The sequence below is a fragment of the Aotus nancymaae genome, unplaced genomic scaffold (assembly GCF_030222135.1).
Source record: "Aotus nancymaae isolate 86718 unplaced genomic scaffold, 86718_ANA_hifiasm-v0.15.2.pri h1tg000016l, whole genome shotgun sequence".
NCBI classification, from domain to species: Eukaryota; Metazoa; Chordata; class Mammalia; order Primates; family Aotidae; genus Aotus; species Aotus nancymaae.
Window position 1 is genome coordinate 62160700 of NW_026988428.1, and position 24849 is coordinate 62185548.

Below are 24849 nucleotides of genomic sequence, written 5' to 3' on the forward strand. Positions count from 1 at the left end.
AATTTGATTAAGTTAAAGATCAACCCATCTGCAAGAGTTAAACTTGCCCCTCATTTCAGCCTTCAGAAAGAAGGTAGGCAAGAAGAGACCCAGGGAATAATTTCCAATGAGGTTTAGGACAGCATTACTATAGCAAGATGGGACAGTTTGGAGAACAAAGGCTTTCAAGTAAGAAAAGCAGATTCTTTCATTCAAGTTACATGACCTCCTGGCACCTCCACTTACTCACCTGTAAATAGATTTTTTTTTTACTTTGCAGGGTAACTTAAACAATGTGTAAAAGTGCCTGGCCCCACACTAGGTTTTTCTTTCCTTTTTTTTTGAGATGGAGTCTTGCTCTGTCACCCAGACTGTAGCGCAGTGGTACGATCTCGGCTCACTGCAACTTCTACCTCTCGGGTTCAAGGGATTCTCCTGCCTCAACCTCGAGTGGCTGGGACCACAGGCGCCTGCCACCATGCCTGGCTAATTTTTGCATTTTTAGTAGAGACAGGGTTTCACCATGTTGGTCAGGCTAGACTCAAACTCCTAACCTCAAGTGATCCACCTGCCTCGGCCTCCCAAAGTGCTGGGATTACAGGCATGAGCCATAGTACCCAGCCAGGATTTTTCGTATCACGAGAGTCATTTTTCTTTTTACTCGCTACACATGAAGGAAGTACTGGCATTGTAGGGCAAGAGGACAAATTTAAAGAGATTCGGTTAAAAAAAAAAATACTGTGGCAGACAAATTCTATGTGCCTTCCCATTAGCCCCACCCCCCACCTCTTGGCGTCCATTCCTTTGTGTGAGCCTCTCCCCCTGGATATGGGAAGGACCTAAGAGGACCCCGTCTTGCTGGCAGCTTGGCTCTCAACACTTGCTGGTAGTGACAGTAATCATGTCAGTGGTCTAGTCAGCAGCCAGGCCACGCAGAGAGCACCCAGCTGGCAAGGAACTGAGGGGGGCCTCCAGCTGACAACCAGAGAGGTCTGGGCACTCAGTCCTACAGCAGCAAGAACTGAATTCTGCCAGCCGAGTGAGGCTGAAATGAGTTCTTCCTAAATCACCAGGTGAGAATGCAGATGAGACCATGAGCATTCTAAAGGACCTAGATTATCTAAACCATGCTCAGAAAAAAACTGAGATTCATTTGTTTTATGCCACTGATTTTGTGGTAATTTAGGACACAGCTATAGGTAATACAGGTACTGTCCATTTCCTTAGTTACCTTGTTAAATTCATAATAACTGTAGTAGGTGGCAGCCAAATCATCCATACTATCCCAAAGCGAATTTAAATACTAACAGTAGTGTAAAAAGTCTGGCCCTTAATAAAACAATTGGTTTCTAAAAGTTTGATATGGATTACACGTTTTAGAATTCCTCATAATCCTGTGAAGTAAATAATCCCATAAATTATTTAACTCAAATTACTAACAAGGGACAGAGCCAGGAACTTGAGAACCGGGGTCCAACCCCTAATGCCACCATCCTTCCTACTTGTATAGTTTCCTTAATAGTCTCAAGGATGCTTCCCACTAAACCCACAGACAATAAAAAAAAAAACCACACCACAGACAGTAAAAACTACTGGGAACATTTTGTTCTTCCTTTTAAGCCCATCTTATCTACTAGATGAATAATTGTGCACATCAGTTAAAATGTCTTTTATTCTAAAGTCTATGTCTCAGTAAAGAGGAATTTATTCCCTTCATGGCTTGTTATTAATAGTAAGCACTTAAACTGAGTACATGTGAAGGCCAGAAACATTATTCTTACTGAAGATCTATCAAACAAAGCCACAAAATAGCTCCTTTTATTTTCTAATAAGACTAGATTTATTCAATACCCTAGTAAAAGTTTTGATTATAAGTATCCAACAGTATAAAAAGTACAAAACAGATCTGTAGATTTCTAATATATTAATACAAAGTGCATGACTACATACAGTACATCCTACAGGCAAAGAGAGGTGGAAGGGGAAAAAGAAGACTGTGGTTGAGGTCTAGTAATAAATAAATAAATACAGAAGTAGAGATGATCCATATTATAGTATATCCTACCACCAATACTGCAGCCAAAATGTACAAAAAAAAAAAAAAAACCATTTCAAAATAACTCAGGAGGATGATAATGGCTGGACTTTTGTAATTCACCTCAAAGACTATGGGAAAGACGACCCAACTCACTGTATAGTCTGTGCATATGGTGGCTTGTAGCACGTAGGATTTTTCCAAAAGAAGATAATATAACATGTTTAGATTAAGAATAACTACACAGTGCTTATAAAAGGTGGCTTACTCCTTATTGTTATTATACTATCCAATTTTTAAAACACAGTTTAAAAATAAGCACTGAGTCTTGTTATTACAAGGCAGGCAAATGCTTCTCACTCATTATGAAAAGAATAAACTGGTGATGCTTTTTCCTGAACATTTACAAAAGAGGCAGTAAGAGTACTCTGGTTTGGGGTCCAGTGAGAAGCTTTTCATGAGGATCTCAGGATTGAAAAGCTCTAAGTTCAGGATATCTCAATGTTCAGAAAACCTAACTAAAAGAAGCCAAACCAAAACCAACCCACTTAACATGAATACAAACCTCTTTTCTTTTAGTAAATTTTACTATTAATACAGAGTGAAAGAAAATAAAAACCTAATAGGCTAAAACAAGTCAAACACCCACTCTAAACAGATAAAAAAAACCTTCACAAAGGTCAACTGAAGTAATCCAGAGCTGAAACTGAATTGTGCAGATTTTCAATGAAGTCATCAAAGTCATGTAACACAAACAAAAGTTGATTATATTTACACACTCATCAAGCCCTCTAAGAAACGTGCCCCAAGAAGCATTAACCTGTTTTGTGCCATCCTGAAGACCTGCACATTTTATTTTTCAGATAGCTTAACATTTTTAACAGAGTGTGTTCTCTACCATGAGGTAATGCTTTGGTACTATTCATACAGGGCTTCACCTGTCCTCAAGACTTGCTATTTCCCCAAGAGGTGCTTTAACTCTGCTTTAGAAGTTTTACATAAATTAAAATCTTTATCAAATATTAATATGAAGGGAGGTAGCACAGGACGCAACATATATAGTCAAGTTACCTCTCTGTATATTTAGAAATTACTTTCTCCTCCAAGATATTTGCCAACAGTAAGCTCAGTCTGTCCCGCTTAATAATCAGTAGTACAGGTTTGAATCTTCAGAACCTTGGCAAGACCTTAATATTTCAAAATTATTAACAACTACCTCTAGGGGCAAAGTCCATGTTAACTGAGTTATGACAAATTTATTATCATGAGGGAAAACAAGTATAGCCAGCCATCTTAAAAAAAATGCCCCAACCACTGCTTCTCAATACAGAAAGACTAAAAACTACATACAGTTTATCATACAACAAATCCCATCTCTGTCCCCTGAAATTCCCCTAGTTTCATTCATTAGAAGGGGATTAAAAAAAAAAAGACTTAAAGAGCACTTTACAGCAGCATTCAGCTTTCCTATGAAATACTCAGCATCTTAAATATTATGTACAACTCTTTTTTTAGTAAGCTAGACACTGGCTTCAGAGTTTGTGGGACTGGGGGAAATCAACCCATTCAAAACTACTCTAGAAGTTGTCTTTTGGCAGAATAGCAGGTATCCAAGTTAAAAATAAGAAGGTCATTCAAGACCAGCCTGGCCAACGTGGTGAAACCCCATCTCTACTAAAAATATAAAAATTAGCCAGGTGTGGTGGTGGGCACCTGTTAACCCAGCTACTAGGGAGGCTGAGGCAGAAGAATCACTTGAACCTGGGAGGCGGAGGTTGCAGTGAGCCAAGATCATGCCACTGCACTCCAGCCTGGGCAACAAGAACAAAACTCTGTCTTGGGGGTGGGAAAAAAAAAGAGGGTCAGTTTGTTGCTTTGTGGTCTTTTCAAAATTTAGATGGTTTTTCTGTTCCCCTTCCACATAAAAACCTCAGTCACCACTCCTGAGTGGAGATGGGCAGAGGCTCTGGCCCTTGCTCCTCTGGCTTCTCAGCAGCTGCTTTCTTATTGCTGCAGCAAGGCTTGAAGAGATGTGTGTCAATGAGAACTTCCCCAAAACGGCCTTTATAGATGATCCCACAACATATCTTCTGTCTAAAAGAAAAAATGGAGAACAAGATACATCGATAAGGAAGAAAAACAGGAATACAAAAGAAATCTACTATTATAACCAGTCCAATATAACCAAACAATTATGCTTCTACAATCTTGCACATTCTAAGTGAAAGTGCTCCTAGAGTAACACCAATTAGCTAGGAAAGAGGAATTACCCAGGTCCCTTAAAGGCCACATTGGAATCTTCTCAAATATTGAAGATGGCATTTTGAGAGACAGCAGTCAGTTTCAAAGGCTGTCCCTCATGTTGTTAACTATTTCTTCCAAAATCACCAATTCTTCAAAAAAAAAAAAACAGCCACCATAAACAAGCTGATGCAGCTAGTATTTTTTTTTTCTTTATCAACTCCTAAGTGCTTGAGCAGCAATTTTTAATTAAATACTGAGTAGATAAAAGTATGTGTGTGGGCCAGGTGTGGTGGCTCACGCCTGTAATCCCAGCACTTTGGGAGGCCAAGGCAGGTGGGTAACTTGAGGTCAGGAATTCAAGACCAGCCTGGCAAACATAGTGAAACCCCACCTCTTCCAAAAATGCAAAAATTAGCCAGGCGTGGTGGTACGAGCCTGTAGTCCCAGCTACTTGGGAGATTGAGGCAGGAGAATCACTTGAACCAAGGAGGCAGAGGTTGCAGCGAGCTGAAATTACACTACTACACTCAAGCCTGGATGACAGAGCAAAACTCTGTCTTGAAAAAAAAAACAACAACAAAAAGTGTGTGTGTTAGCAAAGGTATCAAAAATGATAGACCACATACTCTAAGGAAAAAAGATCATTTCCGATGAAGCCCCCTCCAGGCCCCTCCCCAGTCCCATTTCATCTCATCTCATCCTCTCCCCACTTAATTTTACGTTTATCACTCCCTTTTCTTTATACTTCTTGGTTTCACCATATGTTGGCATTTCTAATCATACTGCACAGTTATCCATTACACACACACACACACACACACACACACACACACACACACACACATACACAGAATCACAATGTATTCTGCAATGTCAATGTTTTGGTCAATATTAATTGAGATCCATACATATTATTATAGAGGTTTATTTCATTTTAACTTATGTGTAATAGTCTATCCTATGAATATGTAACACAGTTTTATTTATCTACTTATTTTAATGTACACATTAGCAGACACATCCTTCAGGTTTTTACTAGTTTATACTGCTGGCATATAGGAATGGGAACATCTTCAACTTTACTCAAAAACAGCCATTTATCAACATGGTTATAACTATTTACACCTGTAACTGACAGTGTTCTCATCACTCCATACCCTCTCTCCAACATTTGATAATAGATTTTATTTTTGTTTTTTACCAATCTAGTGAGTGTAAAATGGTATCTCATTGAAATTTTAATTTGTATGTCCTTGATTTTCAAAAAGTTTGAAGACATTATCATTTAATGAGTTATTTTGTGATTCCTTTCTAAGAGTGTCCATTTTTCTGTTGGTTTATCTTTTTCTTCCATTGTAGGAGTTGTTTGTATATGCCAGATACTAATCTTCTGTCAGATACATGTGCTAGATAACATTTCACTTTCTTTATGGTGTTATTTCATGAATTTAAGTTCATAATTAAAATGTAATCAAACCTGGATTTTTTTTTAAATGCTTAATACTTTGTCATAAAAAATCCTTTCTTACTCAAAAGTCATATTCTATTTTCTACTTTAATGTATCTGTAATTGGTGTTTGTCTATGGTGTGAGATAGGGAACCAAGCAAAATCAATTTTTCCACATGAATAACCATGTTGTTTATAATATCCTAGCAACATTTATCGAACAGACCATTTTCACCCACAAATCACCCTCCATCATGTATCATGTAACAAGTCTGTGTGTGTGTGTGTGCATGTGTGTGTACGTGCGCGCATTTGTTTCCAGGCTCTCTATACTATTCCATTGGTTTTTCTATTCCTAGTCCAAAAACACATTATATCAATTACCATGGCTTTATAATATGTCTTGATTTCTGTTAGGGCAAGTTTATCGACATCTTTCTTTTCCTTCTGAAGATACCTATTTTGGGCCTTTGCTTTTCTATATAAATTGTAAATTAGCATGTCAAGTTCCACAAATATGTTGGGGTTTTGATTGCAATTACCCTGAATCTACGAAGTGATCATCTTCATAACAGTCAGTTTAATAACATCTATGAATATGCTATACCTCTCAATTTATTTAGGTGTCTTTAAATGTTATTCAATGGCTGGGCACGGTGGCTCACGCCCAGCACAATCTACGAAGTGATCATCTTCATAAGAGTCAGTTTAATAACATCTATGAATAGGCTATACCTCTCAATTTATTTAGGTGTCTTTAAATGTTATTCAATGGCTGGGCACGGTAGCTCACGCCCAGCACTTTGGGAGGCCAAGGTGGGTGGATCACCTGAGGTCAGGAGTTCAAGATCAGCCTGGCCAACATAGTGAAACTAACAATAGAAAAATTAGCCAGGTGTGATTAATGGCGCACACCTGTAATCCCAGCTACTCTGGAGGCTGAGACAGGAGAATAGCTTGAACCTGGGAGGCAGAGGTTGCAGTGAGCCAAGGTCTCACCACTGCACTCCAGCCTGGGGAACAGAACGAGACTCTGCCTCAAAAAAATATATATAAAAATACATAAATGTTACAACATTGTATAATTTTCAAATAACTCCTCCAACAAAGGCCTTTTGATATTTTACTACTAGGTTCTTTTATATTTTCTAACACTATGGTAAAATGTATCACTCTAATACCTAGATTTAAATCCTGCTCACTAACTGTGTAACATTAAACAAAGTACTCCCTCTTTGTACCTCTGTTTTCACATAATGCTTCACAGAATTGTTACAAAGATTAAATAAGGCCAGGTGCAGTGTCTCAAACCTGTAATCCCAGCACTTTGGGAGGTCAAGGTAGGTAGATCACTTGAGGCCAGAAGTTCAAGACCAGGCTGGCCAATATGGCGAAACACCACCTCTACTAAAATATAAAAATTAGCCAGGCATGGTGGAGCATGCCTGTAGATCCAGCTATTTGGGGGCTGAAGTGGGAGAATCACTTGAGCCCAGGAGGCGGATGTTGCAGTGAGCCAAGATAACACCGCTGCACTCCAGTCTGGGCTACAGTGTGAAACTCTGCCTTAAAATTAAAAAAAAATTTTTTTAAATTTTTTAAAAAGATTAAATAAATGGATATATTTGACCAGGCATGGTGGCTCACGCCTATAATCCTAGCACTTTGGGAGGCTGAGGTGGGTGGATCACAACAGGAGTTCAAGACCAGCCTGGCCAGCATAATGAAATCCAGTCTCTACTAAAAATACAAAAATCACCTGGGTATGGTGGCGGGGGGCCTGTAATCCCAGCTACTTGGGAGACTGAGGCAAAAGAACCACTTGAACCTGGGAGGCAGCGGTTGCAGTGAGCCAAGATCATTCTACTTTACTCCTATCTGGGAGACACAGCAAGACCCCGTTGCCATAAACAAAAACAAAAGAAAACAAAAAGCATAAATTTAAACCATCTATAAAGTACTTACATTATACACTAGGCACGGTTCTGTTTACTACTACTGGTACTACCACTACCACTACTCCTACCAATATTGTATTGGCTAGAACCTTCTATATAATGCTGAAAGAAATAGTGATAGTCAACACTCTTGATTTGTTTCTGATCATAGAGAAAATGTTTTCATTTATCACAGTTACGTATTATGTAGGCTATACTTTTTCTAAGATACCTGTTGTCTAAGTAAGAAAGTTTCCCTCTATTCCTACTTTGCTAAAAGTTTTGTTTTAAAAAATTAGCCAGGTGTGGTGACACACGCCTGTAATCCCAGCTACTCAGGAGGCTGAGGCAGGAGAATTGTTTGAATGCGGGAGGCAAATGCTGCAGTGAGCCAAGATCACGCCACTGCACTCCAGCCTGGGCAACAGAGTGAGACTTAGTCTCAAAAGAAAGTTTTGTCTTAAACATTAAAGGAATGTACAAATTTGTCAAACTCCTTCTCAGTGCCACTAAGATGACAACACCCTCCTTTAGAAACTATCAGTGTGGACCAGGCATGGTGGCTCACGCCTGTAATCCCAGCACTTTGGGAGGCCAAGGCAGGTGGATCATCTGAGGTCAGGAGTTCGAGACCAGCCTGGCTAACATAATGAAACCCTGTCTCTACTAAAAATACAAAAATTTAGCTGAGCATGGTGGCACACGCCTGTAATCCCAGCTACTCAGGAGGCTGAGGCAGGATAATCACTTGAACCAGGGAGGTGAAGGTTGCAGTGAGCTGAGATAGCACCACTGCACTCCAGCTAGGGCAACAAGAGTGAAACTCCATCTCAAAAAAAAAAAAAAAAAGAAAGAAAGAAAGAAACTGTCAATGTGGTAAATTATGTTAATTGATCTTCATGTTCAAACCAATCTTACATCCCTAGAATAAAACTAGTGGCTGATGATACATTGTTTTGATATCAAACTTGTATCAGCCTTAAAAATGCTTGGGGCCTATGCCCTATTTTACCTGTACTCTGGAAAAGCAAGTGCATGGGCCCCAATCATCTGTTCCTGGACGTTTAGTACAACTTGCCTATTGTGGCCTGGTATTTCTTCAAGGGAAGAGTTTTGACCACTGAATCAATTTTCCTTTTTCTTTTTTTTTTAAGATAGAGTCTTGCTTTGTCGCCTAGGCTGGAGTGCAGTGGTACGACAATAGCTTACTGCAACCCTAACCTCCTAGGCTCAAGCAATCCCCTCACCTTGGCCTCCCAAAATGCTAGGATTACAGGTATAATCACACTTGGCCTAAATCAATTTATTATGAGATTATCTCAGTTTTTCACTTTTTCTTGAGACAGCTTTGCAAGATGTGTTTTTTCTAGTACTATATCTCCTTCATCTGTATGTTCAAATTTATTGGCATAAAGTTGTCTATAATATCCTATTGTTTTTAAAATTTCTGCTTCATCTATATCTAAGTTTCTTTTCTCTTTCTTAAAATTGCTTATGTGTACCATCTCCTTTTCCTGATCCACTTTATCTCTAGTACTTTTCTGGTCATGTTTTTTTTTTTTTTGAAGGACCAACTCTTAGTTTTACTGATTCTCTCCACTGCATATTGTCTTTCTATTCCATTTATCTAGGAACAGAAAATGTAGGTACCTTGATGTGATTTTTATTTTAATAATTTTAATAGGAAGAACATACAAAATCCTACTTCCCTGCTCAATTCCTGCTTAATCCACTGCAATCATGTGTGTTACCAGCTGTTTGCCAAATGCCATTAAATTGCTAAGGAAGTAGAAAAACACTGCCTGTAATTAAGATGGTTTGCTTTAAAGAGATATTTTCTGTTTCTTTTACCTTTTCCAGTATGTGAGATCTAAAAAGGAAAAAACTGGTGTTCTGTTAGAACCAGAAGCCATCTCTGTGTCTGAGCCGTCATCTGACTGGTTACTGTAACAAGGAGATTGAGCTGGGGAGGCACTTGAGGTGGTACTGTGAGCATCAGAATCTGCAATAAAGATTAAAAGAAAAAATAAAATTTTCAGTTTCACTACATGCATCCAAACCTCAGCATAAGACACTGTGAATGAGTTGGTAAAAAAGACAAAGTAAAAAATAATTCATTTTCTATGCACTACTGGTATTTGAAGATATTCACACTAAAGTGTTTTTAAAAGAAAGTGAAAAGATGGAATAGACGTACTTTTTCCTATTCCTCCTGCTTATACAACTAAAATCCCTGGATATTATATATAAAATAAACCTAAGACTCCAAAAGGCAATGACCACCTAGGGAGCTCAAGACCCAAGGCAAGCCATGGTGGTAGGTTCCTTAGTTTTTCCGGATTTTCCTTTTGTCTCATAATCCCCAGCTTTGGAAGTAAAGCAGCAGCCACCCAGAAATGCCAATGGATACAGACAACCAAAACTACAACAACAACAACAACATAAAAATCCAAAACCCCAGTTAAAGCCTGATCTCTCTAGCAAAGAACTAGGAAAGGGTAGCCTAGCCAGACAGAAAACGCTTCTAGACAATAACCTTTCTGTTTCAGCCAAACCTACAGAAAAAACTGTGGGCACCTTTCCTAACCCCAGCAGAGGCTGAGGTGAAGAGCCTACATTTTCACGCTCACAAGACTTACGAAGCACCCCAACACCTGGTGTCAGAGGAAGCCTAATGAAGTCAGGCCTTTCCTTATGGCCCACTAAGTACAAGGCCACCCTCACCATGTGGGAGCCTGAACTCTCCTGATATCCAGTAGTAACAAGGAACCTCCCTCTCCCCGCAACCTCAGATATATCAATGGAGGTTGAGAGAAACTCCAATTTTAACACCTGGTGGTAACAGAGTGGTAGTGCCCCTCCCTCTTTCCCTGCTCTGAGGGGTGTCAAAAAAGCCAGTTAAAATAGAAGGTTTAAATAAGACTCAAAGTCTCACAACATAATCTGAAAATGTCCAGGTTTCAATAAAAAAATCAGTTCAATAATCAGGAAGATCTCAAACTAAATGAAAAGGCCAACACTAAGATGACAAAGATACTAGAATTATCTCACCAAGATTTTAAAGCAGCCATGACAAAAATGCTTCAGTGAGCAACTATGAACATGTCTGAAATAAATGAAACCATACCCTTGGCAAAGAAGTAGGAAGCCTCAGTCAGGCACAGTGGCTCATGCCTGTAATCCCAGCACTTTGGGTGGGCGGATCACCTGAGGTCAGGAGTTTGAGACCAGCCTGGCCAACATGGTGAAACCCCATCACTACTTTAAAAAATACAAAAATTAGCTGTGCATGGTGGCGCATGCCCATAATCCCAGCTACTCAGGAGGCTGAGACAAGAGAATCGCTTGAATCCAGGAGGCAGAGGTTGCAGTGAGCTGAGATCGTGCCACTGTATCTCCAGCCTGGGTGACAGAGCAAGACTCCGTCAAGAAAGAAAAAGAAAGAAAAAAGAAAGAAAGAAAGAAAGAAAGAAGGAAGGAAGGAAAGAGAAAGAAAGAAAGAAGGAAGGAAGGAAAGAGAAAGAAAGAAGGAAGGAAGGAAGGAGAAAGAAGGAAAGGAAAGGAAAGGAAGGAAAGGAAAGGAAAGGAAAGGAAGGAAGGAAGGAAAAGAAAGAAAGAAAAAAAGAAAAAACTAGGAAGCCTAAGTAAAAACAAAACAGCAAACTATAAGGAAAAAATAAATGGAAAATTTATAACTGAAAAAAATACAATAAAGAAAATAAAAACCACAGTGGATGGGCTGAGCAACATGGAGGGGAGAGAGAAAAAATTGAACTAGAAGAATAGAAATTACCCAATATGAACAATACAGAAAACAAATGAACAGGTCATGAGAAACCTGTGGAGCTTAATCAGACATACATCTACATTCATGCCATTGCAGTCCTGAAGGGAGAGGAAAAAAAGAACAGAGGTGAAAAAGTACTCAAATATAGTGGCTGAAAACTTGTCAAATTTGGCGAGACAGAAGTAAGATTCAAAAACCTGACCAAAGCCCAAACAGGATAAACCCAAAGAAATCCATGCCAAAACACATCACAATTAAACCTCTAAAAACTAAACCAGGAGAAAAATCTTGAAAGCAGCCAAAGCATAATGACATTGTACCTATAAAGGGAAAACAAAAGATCCTGATTTAATAAGGAATAAAGGCAGTTCGTTAGCTGCAGAGCTAACCCTGATTTAATACTTTGCCCATTTATTATGAAGAAGACTTCATAAAAACGTTCAAGCCAGACAATAAGTTTCTTGCTTAACAGTCATTGTGCTACAAGGCTGTGGTGCTGCCACATCACAGCAATAGCACTATAATAAACCTCATAAACACAGGTGGAGCCTACCATACACCTTCCCGTCTCAGGACAGGTGGACAGAGCAATCCTTCAATTCAAATAACCAATCAAGTACTTATTAAATATTTATAAGGCATCAAATCCTATGTTATTTGCTGCATTGAAAGAAACAGACTAAAGAAAACTTTGGGGTTTTTTTTAGTTTTTATTTTTTGGGTTTCCTTGAGACCAGATCTTACTTTATCACCCAAGCTGGAGTGCAGTGGCACGATTACAGCTGGCTGCAGCCTCCACCTCTTGATTTTCATGCCTTAGCTTCTTGAGTAGCTACTACTACAGGTGTCCACCACCACAACCAACTAATTTTTTTGTATTTTTCATAGACAAGGTTTTGCCATATTCACCAGGCTGGTCTTGAACTCCTGGCCTCCCAAAGTGCTGGGATTACAGGTGTGAGCCACCATACCCAGCCAAGAAAACATTTCTTGAATAGAGCTCATAAGTATTTTACATTAACAAATATTTTCATAAAACAGCATAAAATTAAGTATCTAAAACAAAGAAAGCACCATTAGTATTTTTAATATGTTAATTTAGCAAACAAAATCCTCAAGAGTAGCAGGCTTTAAAGGAGTAAGTCTAATGGGATGCTTAAGACTTCCTAAATAATTTAACATCAGCAGACAGCTCTATGCAGCTGAGGAAAACCCACTCTCCTAGGAAGTGCTTAATATCTTTAAGCTATTTGAAATTTCAATTATCTGACCATTTTTTATCTGTAAAAATGTGATTTCATATGGTTTCATCGAATACCCGAAATACTAAGATATCTACAACTAACCACATACAAACACAGTATGGAAGAACTCTTCTAGAATGTGGATCTGGAAATTCTTTGAACTGCAATTTTAAGTCTTAAAAATTATCTAAGATTTGGAAGGCACAAAGGAGTGATTAGATGGCATCAAGTCAGTAGGGACAATGAGCAAAGTCAACGAGCAAAGTTGTGGAAGCCCAACACATTCCAGGAACTGACTCAGCTCAAACAAAAATAGGACCTTCAAACACTTTCTAGGAATTCTCAACTGTATTTTGTAGCAAGCAGAAATCATTGCAGATTTTTGGAAAGGATGACACAAAAAGAATAGCTAACATTTATATAGGAATGTATTTTGTTTTACAAAGCTATTTTTTACTTGATTATCCCCATTTCTCTGAATAGAAAATTATGGTTAAACATCAAGTGACTCCAGACTCACACATTTGCTAGTGACAAGAGCCAAAATTCAAAGTCAGATCTATAACTCTAGATACAATGCCTCTCTAGTAGTATACCACAAAATGTCTCAAAAACACAATACAGGGCTGGGCGTGGTAGCTCATGCCTGTAATCCCAGCACTTCGGGATGCCAAGGAGGGTGGATCACCTGAGGTTAAGAGTTCGACACCAGCCTGGAAAACATGGCAAAATCCCGTCTCTACTAAAAATAGAAAACTTAGCCAGGCATGGTGGCATGTGCTGTAATCCCAGCTACTCAGGTGTCTGAGACAGAAGAATCGCTTGAACCCAGGAGGCAGAGGTTGCAGTGAGCTGAGATCGTGCCATTGCACTCCAGCCTGGGTGACAGAGCAAGACTCCATCTCAAAAAAAAAAAAAAAAAACGGTAAGAAAAGAGAATACAGGCCAGGTCTGTACAGGATGCACAGAAGCAAACACACAACCAGAAGCACAGACCATTTAGTGGGAGATATATAAAAATGCACATCTTCCAACTGCTTCAATACACACAGGTGCTAGCAATTTATAATGTAACTGGGGAACACCCTGTTTCGGTTTAAGCCTGCACAATCTACACATCTTATTATCAAAGGGATTTATTTTCAGTCTCCAACTACTATACAGCACAGTTTCACAATATATCTAGCCTTATATTCCCTTAAGTAAGGTAAAAGTTAGATATCACTTTCCCTATAATTAAGGGAAATAGCTAAGAATATACATATGAATAATCAATTCCTCCATCTTCAAGTAATAAAAGAAAATTAATGTTTCCTAAATTTTCATTATAGCATCTAGTAGTGAGGACCGAGCGTAATGATTCACGCTTGTAATCCCAGCACTTTCGGGAGGCTGAGGCAAGAAGATTGCTTGAGCTAAGTCTGAGACCAGCCTGGGCAACATGGCAAAACCCCAACTCCACTAAAAATACAAAATTTAGCCAGGCATTGTGGTGCACATTTGTAGTCTCAGCTATTAAGGAGGCTGAGGCACAAGAATCACTTGTACCCGAGAGGCAGAGGCTGCAGTGACCCAAGATCATGCCACCATAATACAGCCTGGAAGACAGAACAAGACCCTTTTCCAAAAAAAAAAAAAGGAAAGAAAGAAAGAAAGAGAGAGAGAGAGAGAGAGAGACAGAGAGAGAGAGAGAAAGGGAGGGAGGGAGGGGGGGGAGGGAGGGAAGGAGGAAGGAAGGAAGGAAGGAAGGAAGGAAACATCTAATGAGAATGATGGAAGGTAGAGTTAAACTTTAGGGAGATGGGGGCTTGAGAGCTGGTTAGGAAAGCATATAATTAAAATACAAAGAGACACACACTTATATTACCTAAATATTTTACTACATCTCTACCACTTATTAAGTGACCCATATCAAGGTTAAATCACACCTTTGTGCTTCCTATTCTAAGCTCTCAGATGGATGTAACAGATCATTACATATGTAAAGTGCATAGTATACCAAAATGCTCAAAAGAGGTGTAAGCTCTCCTGCACTCCTCACTTTACCGTCACTAAACTTAGATGTCTTTTTCCACTGTTCTAAAACAAGCATGATAACCATTTGTCTTAACTGATAATGTTTTCTCTAACAGGGTCCTATATAGAGTTTTAAAAAGCACTGAGAGCTTCAATGCAGGTCTACAACCCCTAGCCACAATTCTGAGAAAGCTCTGAAAACAGAAAGCGTATTCCTAAGCTATCTGGCCACAAAATGTGGCATGACCTAAACTATGATTATTAAGAAGACAAACCTGGACAGTCTATAAACCATGTACTTATTCCACTAAAGGTGAATACTGCTACTTTTTGCTGTAAAAATACTAATGTGTTTGGTTCAATAATGCTCCTTCAAACCCTCCCAAGGGTGATAGAGATATTAATATATAATAACATTATATGCAGTGTATTTCCTTTTCAAAATCCAAAATCTCAATTCCAAAATACAGATGTGCCACTATGGCAACCTCCCCCCAAAAAAACTTCCAATAATAGCATGTGACCTGACACTAATTAGACATTCCCTTCTCATTTTATCACGCAACACACACTGCTCCTTACACCTGAAAGCAAATCCTGAGGCTAGTTTTATTTCAATATGTAAGTTATGATTTCTAAAGTTATTTTCCAGAAAACCTGGACTTTGGTCTCGGATTGTCCTATAATTATTTACATACCTTCTTGCACATCTCTAGAGCTTGCACAATTCCTTATAGATAAAAATCAAGTAAACCAGCTAGAAATGCACCTTCTAGAAAATTAAGATGTCAGTAAAGACATCACAGTGGTCTCAGTACAATCTCAAGTGGTTAGCCAGTGGAAATACTCTTAAGACATCAAATCAGAAAGAGTGCCAAGATTTCATAGAAATAAGATAACATCTCTATTGAGTCAACATTGCCTTCCAGTGCTCTTTATAAAAAGCAATAAAGGAAAAAATGATCCACACATACCATACACCATCCCAACCAATATTAAGTACTAATGTTCAAATATCAAACTTACTATGACGTTTAAATTCCTTCTGCAGTTTACTGATCTGGTTGCTTTTTATCCTGTTCCCAGATAGAGTTTTCACTTTCTTTGGTTTCAGTGTAGTCTTTAGACTGGGTCCAGCCCTTGCATCTACCACCTGGAAGAAAATACTGAATATTTAATAATATTTTTAAAAGGATACCAGTGTATCCCTTCCCTTTGGTTCAGATCCACGCCTATTTGCGAACCACAGTTTTATACTAAAGAGAATGAGGCTCCATGTGCATCTTTAATCATCACATGAAATAAAAGAATAAATATTATTTATCTAGTGAGGTTTTTAAAAATATTCTTTCCTGTAAAGTGGGTAATAGCGGGAGTCTGTTGGAAAAAAATTTAAATAGATTTGTATATGGGATAATCATTAATGGATGACCCAACTAGGTTAAGAATCAAGCCTAAAAGCAATTCCATTTCTACAGGATAATGCTTTGCAGTTTACAAAAAGCTTTCCTATATTTTTTATCTTCAGTAAAAAGCAGTAAAGGGGCTATTTTTGTTACTCCAATTTTAGACTGAAGGAAAACAAGGCAAAGATAAATTATGTGTTTTGCCTTATTTCACCAAGCGAGTAAATGAGTAAGGGGGTAGAAAGGGGAAAAAAAACTAGAATCAAGGTCTTCAGGTCTATTCTTTGTTTTTTTACTACACACTTTAATCTCTGAGGTGAGTTACATGACAGCAATAGCATGTTCTCCCACAGTCTAGCCCAGCCATTGATTTCAGCCCATATGATCCTGTTTCTTAGGTATTCGTCCACATTTATTATATGCAGATCTCTACCCCATGTAAAAAGGAAGGTTGTTATCATTTTCACTGTTATAATAACAACGCTATCATCAAAGGACAATGTAAGGCTAGTGTGAATAACTATGTGTTATACTTTCTATATATCTCATTCAGTTCTCACAACTGCATCAAAGGACAATGTAAGGCTAGTGTGAATAACTATGTGTTACACTTTCTATATATCTCATTCAGTTCTCACAATTGCTCTGTAAGATAGCTATTATCTTTGCACTTCATAAATAGATGTGACCTGCCCAAAGTACACAACTAGTAAGTAGTAAAGGCAAAATTCAAATCCAAGTCTGATTCTAAAACCTATGTGCTCATTAGTACCAACCTGAGTTCAAAGGATCATGTTATCCAAAGAGATTTAAGAAAAAGGACTCATGTCTAATTAACTCTGGGAATTACTGGGTTAAGCCTAAAAATATGTGAATGCTTACTGTGAATCTCCAAAAGGGGGATATTGGATACAGCCACACCAGGCTATTCTGTTCTAAAGATGCGAAAATGTTAGGCAATTATATCTGAGCAGCAGCTAGTGTTTTTCTTTAATCTTTTCAGACTTTTCTACTCTAGGGATATATTACTTCCTAAATTAGGGGAAATTAATGTTACTTTAAATATAATAGATATAATTGAGAAAAAAGAAAGATGGACTAACATGATTCCAGTTTTTTTTTGATCCTGCTGGCAACTTCTTCCATCTTTTCACAAGCAGGACACAGGCATTGCAGATGTCTCCTGAACGAGTCTCATGCAATCTGATAAGAAAACAATCAAATCTTTATCAGTCTCCCTTACCTTAAAGAATTCATGCCTTCCTAAAATGCAATAAAAAAAAAAAAGTTTGCAGGAAGGGGAGTAACTGAAGAAAATCAGTAGAAGAAATTTTCAGAAATCTAGGAAGACGACTATGTAAGCACCAAAAAAGAGTTTTTCCCTTTTTTGTTCATTAATACGTCTCTTGCACCAGAAATAATATCTACTATATAGTAGAGATTCAATAAATAGTTGTATGTATCAAGTAAAAAAAAAAAAAAGAATTCATGCAAGCACATTTCTTTTGGGAAAAAAAAATTGTATCTACATATGGTTTACAGATACAGTTTAATCATCCTGGATGATTCTGTTTCTATAGTTTTCTACAGAATATTTCTATAGTATACTTGTTTCTATAGTATATTTCAGAAATAAAGTTAACTTCTAGATCCAACAAACCTATTCTATGTACTGCAATTTGGTTATTTCGAAATAAGAAATGCTTTTAAAATTAAATAGGTCAGGATGGGTGCGGTGGCTCACACCTGTAATCCCAGCACTTTGAGAGGCTGAGGTGGGTCGCTACTTGAGGTCAGGAGTTCAAGACCAGCCTAGCCAACATGATGAAACCCTATCTCTACTTAAACTACAAAAATTAGGTGGTGGCTCATGCCTGTAATCCCAGCTACTTGAGAGGCTTAGGCAGGAGAAGCGCTTGAACCCAGGAAGCAAAGATCGCAGTGAGCTAAGATCATGCCACTGCACTCCAGCCCAGACAACAAGAGCAAGACTCCATCTCAAAAAAATAAGTTAAATAGGCTGGTGCGGTGGCTCACGCCTGTAATCCCAGCACAACTGAAGACCAAGGTGGGAAGATTGCTTGAGCGAAGGAGTTGAGACCCCATCCCTACTTTAAAATTTTTTTTTTAATTTTAATTTAAAAACTGCTTTTAAAATTAAAGAGTAAAACTCAAGACCTAGAAGAGATTCTGATTATCATGCTTTTAAACAATGCTTTTTAATTAATCTTTCTTGAAATGTGTAGATACATTTCTTTTTAGGTGGAGGTGTGGGGGTGAACAAAATCTCGCTCTGTTGCCCAGGCCAGAGTATGGGTGGGATTATGGCTCACTGCAGCCTCAACCTCCCAGGCGCAAGTGATCCTCCCACCTCAGCCTCCCTACCACAGGCACATGCCACCATGCCTGGCTAATTTTTCTATTTTTTGTGGAGACAGGGTTTTGCCATGCTGCCCAAGGCTGGTCTCCAACTCCTGGCTCAACCGATCTGTCCACCTTGGCCTCCCGAAGTACTAGGATTACAGGTGCAAGCCATCGCCCCCAGCCCGAGTAGCTATTTCGTAAGTATCAAAATACTACCCCTTGACAAGTAAAATAATGTGCCATAATATTCTAGTTTTACAGCAAATAAAACCAGAGAGGCATTATAGTTTTAAAAAATGAATATGGCCAGATGAGGTGGCTTATGCCTGTAATCCCAGTGCTTTGGGAGGCTGAAGCAGCCGAGAGGTTGAGATCAACCTGGGCAACATGGTAAAATCCTGTCTCTACAAAAAAATAGAAAAATTAGCAGGGAATGGTAGTGCATGTCTGTAGTCCCAGTTCCTCAGGAGGTTGAGGTAGGAGGATCACCTGAGGCCAGTGAGGTCAAGGCTTCAGTGAGCCATGATAGTAACATTGCACTTCAGCCTGGGTGACAGAGTGAGTTTCCGTCTCAAACAAATGAACAAACGAATGACTGTATCACTGGGTAAGGTGGTGCGCACCCATAGTCTCAGCTACTCGGGAGGCTCAGGCAAGAGGATCATTTGAGTCCAAAAGTTCAAGGCTGTAGTGCACAACGATCACACCTGTGAATAGCTACGGCACCCCAGCCTATGCAACACAGGAAGACTGTCTCTTTAAAAAAGAAAAAAAAGGGCCGGGTGCGGTGGCTCACACTTGTAATCCCAGCACTTTGGGAGGCTGAGGCAGGCGGATCACCTGAGGTTGGGAGTTCGAGAGCAGCCTGACCAACATGGTGAAACCCTGTCTCTACAAAAGGGTTTGTCTAGCTACAACTATAAAGAGCTTCACAATTAACGTGGTAGCTCCTCATAATCTGGAAAAAAGTAGGCTGTCAGTATTGTCTGATTCATTTAAATAGCAGGAGACTTAAATAGCCTAGATTAGAATAAATGATTTTAATTAATAGCAAATTGTTCCAATCACCTTGCTTACAAATATTTCCATAGGCTGTGTGTGGTATTTTTTCACTCTAAGAATAGTACAAACATCAGGTGATCTTACCCAAAACAGCTCTGGAAGTCCTTTTCATAGCGTTTACTGTCAGTGAATCGAGAACTGGAGGACTTAGCTCTGCAAATACAGCAGCCCTCTATACTTCGGTACATCTTTGGCTTGTGAAAACCAAACATCTTTTCTTCTGGGCAATAGTCTGTAAAGCCAAAGGAATGACACATCTTTGTTGAGGGCTGTAACAAGGAACCATTAAAGAGTTCTCTGTGCTCCACCCCACCCCCAAGCAACATGGTGTTACATGACCAAGCCAGATAGGCAGCTCAGGGAAAGACCTCCTGGATCTACCTCCATTCTTGGCACTAGCATGGCAAGTGTATAAAACACAAAAGAAAGGCTTAGTTATTTAAGGAGGACTCTACCACCTCCTGACTCTCCTAGCAAACACTCACTCTAAAAATGAGGAAGAGGAGCAGTTTTTAAATCAGGTTTTTAAGTAAGAAATGCCACAAACAATCCTGTAAAATAATGAAGCCATAGGCAATCAAGGATGCATCCTAAAACTTAAGATACACCTTTTTGTTTTGCACCTTTGCATTAACGTGATTCCCCTCTGGGGAAGTTTTGAGCATTTACCATGACCGCTATTTGATACTAAGCACACAACTAGCTCAATATGTATCAGCCATACCACTCTGCCTAATGGGAATTCAGAGGGGATTTCTTCTGTGATAAATGGGAAGTTCTAAGCAGCCAAGTTTGGCCCTGAATTGAAACTGCTGAAAGGAAGATGTAAAATTTACAAAAATCCAAGGTTAGAATTTAATAATAATAATTCCAAAAATCATGAAGACAAAGAATGAGCTCATGTTGTCTGATCACTGATCTTTTCCTTAGTTCTTAGAGGTTTGTAAACCTGTTCTACAGGCTTCGTGCCTAAGAGTAGTAACAGTGGGAGGCAAATGTCCCAGAGATGTAGAGTGAAATAAAATGTAGTTCTCCTGTTCAAAGAAAAAAAAAATCTCAACATCAAGGAAAGAAGGAAGAAAACAACTCTGGGGCTGATGCAAATATGTAGCTGGCAGTAAATCTGTACCTTAGGAAAAGTAATTTGGTATATCCAAATCAAGGGCCAGCTTCACCAGAAAATCTAGACTAAGAGAGGTGATGAAAAGGCAATGAATATGGAAACTAAACTCTAATGGACAAGTCCAGAAGATGTGTGTATGTCTGAGGGTCTAACTACAAATTATCACAACATTATCATATAAAGCAACAATAAAAGAAAAATATATTTAGTGCCCATAGTTTTAGGTGTTAACCACAGAAAATTATCAGTTGTTTTATAAATAAACTGAGATAAGTAAATCTAAAGCTTCAGTACAGTCATGTGTTGCCAACAGTGGGGACATATTCTGAGAAATGCATCACTGGGCATCCTTGTGCAAACATCAGAATGTCTTTACACAAACCTAGATGGCAACAGCCTACAACATCCCTGGGCTATATGGGATAGCCTACTGTTTCTAGGCAACAAACTTATACAGCATGTGACTGTACTGAATGCCGTAGGCAACTGTAATATAATGGTAAGAATCTGTGCATCTAAATATAGAAAAGGTACAAAAAATATGGTATAATCTTTGGGGACCACTATCATATATGCAGTCTGTGGTTGACCAAAACGTCCTTGTGTGGCATATGGCTCTATTTGTCTTTGGATTATCTTGTCTGATCCCATTCCTTTCCAATTCTGGTTAGTATACTACAGCAAGTATTAATGAAAATGATTCAGAACTAACCAAATATCCAGGCTTTTTATGTGTATTTTTGGATATTGAGGGGTTTTGAAATATAATAGAGGTTTTAGAACTTTTAAAGAAAAATATTTTTTAAAACTTTTATTAGCAAATAATTAGCTAAAAACTGAAACTTCCCTTCAAACAGGCTATTGTTAATAAAGTGTTCCTCTTCAATGTTTTTGCTGGTGAGAGAGGCAGGCAAAAGAATGAGATGGGGCAAGGCAGAAAACCTTGATACTTCTCAATAATTAAGTCTAAACAGTTACCTCTAAGAATTGTTGTTGTTGTTGTTGTTTAGTTGATAATAATTTTAGTTGAATGCTTGGGAATTTTATGGCTTTGAGAGGAAGAAAAATGAGGAAGTACCCTCTACACAGTAGTAAGAAAAGGTCTAGAGAGGCCTGTTCAAATGAGGCAGATATTTTTTTCTCGATCCAACAACAAACCCGTATGATAACTGAAAAGAAAATCCTGAAGAAAATAGTCACATGTTGCTCTGGAAAAAACAATATCAAATGACAGAAGATTGCAGAAACAAGAAAGCAGAAGAGCAGTTACTGCTTTAATTTGTATATTCCTGTTTCAAGGCAAAATGTAATACAGCTCTCATCTGCATACTGCCCTGCAGTCTTCTCCAAACTCCCCCAACAGCTTGCATTACCATCAAGAAGGTCAGAGAGCAGTTCCTCTAATACCCTCCAGCTTCACCCATAGCCCTTGGAAACTTCAGCCTCTCTTCTCAGCAAGGACAAAAGAAGCAGAGCAAAAAAGGCCAATTCATTCCATTAATACACAGACCAAATCCAATTATGACAGATAGATTCCTATCTCCACCCTCACAATCTCTTTCCCTTCCCCCAAATGAACAAGTCCTCAAAGCTATTGGCATTCAGCTCATCTCTACGATGTGAACTACCTTCACTGAGGTTGGATTTGACCAAGACCCCATAGTTTGTGCCAGTTACCACACTGGCAAGCTGTAAAGGATGTTAAGGTTAGAGGTAAATACTGAGGCTTTCTTTTTAATCAGCCAACGATTTTTTTTCTGCTGGTGAGGACCTCCACAAAACTTACCCACCAGCCCCTGGCAAGATATTCCATTCATCATCTGAGGAATATTCTTCTTAAACATAGGGGAGAATAGGCCGACGTCGTAAGATGCATAATCCATTTTTATATAGCTCCACGACCTTACTTTTGTCCTGACAAAATTCTTCTGCCTGAACATCTGAGAAGGATCTAAATTCTAGGGCTTACTCTCTTCCTAGGCAATGCTCAGTGAGAAATGCAGTAAGGTGGCAGACACCTGTCCTTATGCAACACACAAGAAGCATGTGAACCTTTTAATGGATGACAACTTAATAAACCTATTAAGCCTTTTCTGAGCTTATCCCCACACTTAAGAGGCACCTGGGAATCCACAGCAGATACACAGGGGTTTCATTTTGGGTTTTGTTTACAGCAACCAAGTTAATCTGTAACCAGATTAACAGTTACAGCTGAGAACAGACCCTATACAATCTCACCCTTAAGCATGCGTTTAGGGGAAAGAATAAAAGCAAGCTTTGAAATGAACCCAAAAATCAGGAAAAACTTAAAATACTAATTATGAACTGTCATTTGTCTTCTAAAATTAAATAGTGGTATTGTTGCAAAACTCTGAGTATACTAAAAGCCACTGAATTGTACACATTATAAGAGTGAATATTATGGTATATAAGTGAGTGAATTTTATGGTATGTGAATGATCTCAGTAAGCCTGTTTTTTAGATATTTAAAAATAAAAAGGGCCGAGTGCTACGCCTGTAATCCCAGTATTGGGAAGCCAAGGTGGGCAGATCACAAGGTCAGAAGATCGAGACCATCCTGGCTAACATGGTGAAACCCTGTTTCTATTAACAGTACAAAAAAAAAAAAATTAGCCAGGCGTGGTGGCATGCACCTGTAGTCCCAGCTAACTGGGAGGCTGAGACAGGAGAATTGCTTGAATCTGGGAGGCAGAGGTTGCAGTGAGCTGAAATCGCACCACTGCACTCCGGCCTGGGCGCCAGAGCAAGACTCCATCTCAAAAAAAGTTAAAAAATAAAATAAAATAGGCCAGGCACAGTGGCTCACGCCTATAATCCCAGCACTTTGGGAGGCCGAGGCGGGTGGATCACGAGGTCAAGAGATAGAGACCATCCTGGCCAACAAGGTGAAACCCCGTCTCTACTAAAAAATACAAAAATTAGCTGGGCATGGTGGCACACGCCTGTAGTCCCAGCTACTCGGGAGGCTGAGGCAGGAGAATTGCTTGAACCCAGGAGGCGGAGGTTGCGGTGAGCCAAGATCGTGCCATTGCACTCCAGCCTGGGCAACAAGAGTGAAACTCCGTCTCAAAATAAATAAATAAATAAATAAATAAATAAATAAATAAATAAATAAATAAAATAAAATAAAACTGAGTTAGGAATTCACTTGTCTTTATCATCTTTATAAATTCAGCATCTAGGATGCCAGTCTCCTAATGGGTATGTCAACCCAAATGAGAGACCAAGATGGGAATCTGAATCTCAGTCAAACAAAGTTTATTAGGCCAAGTTTGAGGATGTGCACCCAGGAAGCACAAGTTCCAACAGCTTATAACCTGTGTTTTAATGTAGATTATATGAGGCACGGTATTCATACATTATTTTAAACAGGGGGATACCTGCAGTACAGTGAAGCAGCAAGTACATTCTTGTCAATTTGACTGGTATTCAGTGATGTTACACATAAGGTAAATGTGGCTGAGTGGATAGGAGAGAGAGGTTAATAATTGTGTAGGCATCTCAGGGTCTGGTGGAAGGATGATTGATTCCATCCTGCCCTTGTTCTATATTTGACACACAAGTTTACAACCAGTACCTGTTAGTAAAATATTTAACAAACTCCAGTTACACATACACAAGGGGTCAGCCTTAGTTAATAGGCTATGGTTTTATTACCCATATGTCCAAACTGCAGCCATCTTAGCGCACTTTTCTCTTTTCTTCTGACACTATCATCATCATCTACCTGTCTATCTACAACATGTTTTCCTAAGATCCTTGAAATAGAAAAAACATTTCAAGATGTTTTCCAAGATTTCAAGGGTTACAGTTAAAACATGCCTATTTATGGGCGGTTGTAACACTTATCTGACATAGCTGCCTTTGCATGTACACATTCCTAAGCCAGAACAAATATTTAGAAGAGGCTGTGTCAATTCATTTTTCCTTTTATTTCCACATTTTACCCCTTTTGATCAAAATTTTTCTTTAGAGAACACAAATGATCATACTTTATGTCCTTTTGTCCCTCTTCATTGGAAGGCTCATTCCCAGAAGTCACATCCCACACTGGAGGGAAAGAGGCAAGATGAGGTTGATCTAGGCCTGAGGCAGGAATTCCAGGGGTATGTAGTGGAATCTGCTGCTAAGCTTACAGGATGATTCTATCTACATTATGCTATCATAATTGGGGGAGAGGTGT

General features: G+C 38.9%; 1 protein-coding gene across 4 annotated transcripts in view; it reads right to left on the bottom strand.

Annotated features, from left to right (window-relative positions):
- Positions 1–1792: 1792 nt before the first annotated feature.
- Positions 1793–24849, bottom strand: part of SINHCAF (SIN3-HDAC complex associated factor) — a 45035-nt gene continuing 21978 nt past the window's right edge. For all 4 annotated transcript variants that reach the window (XM_064377430.1, XM_064377431.1, XM_064377432.1 and 1 more), the window contains 5 exons: positions 19607–19754; positions 17200–17299; positions 15717–15843; positions 9495–9645; positions 1793–4108 (listed from right to left, as the gene is read on the bottom strand). In XM_064377430.1, the coding sequence (XP_064233500.1) occupies positions 3949–4108; positions 9495–9645; positions 15717–15843; positions 17200–17299; positions 19607–19734 (666 nt within the window). In that variant the 5' untranslated portion in view covers positions 19735–19754 and the 3' untranslated portion in view covers positions 1793–3948. The remainder of the gene's footprint in view (positions 4109–9494; positions 9646–15716; positions 15844–17199; positions 17300–19606; positions 19755–24849) is intronic.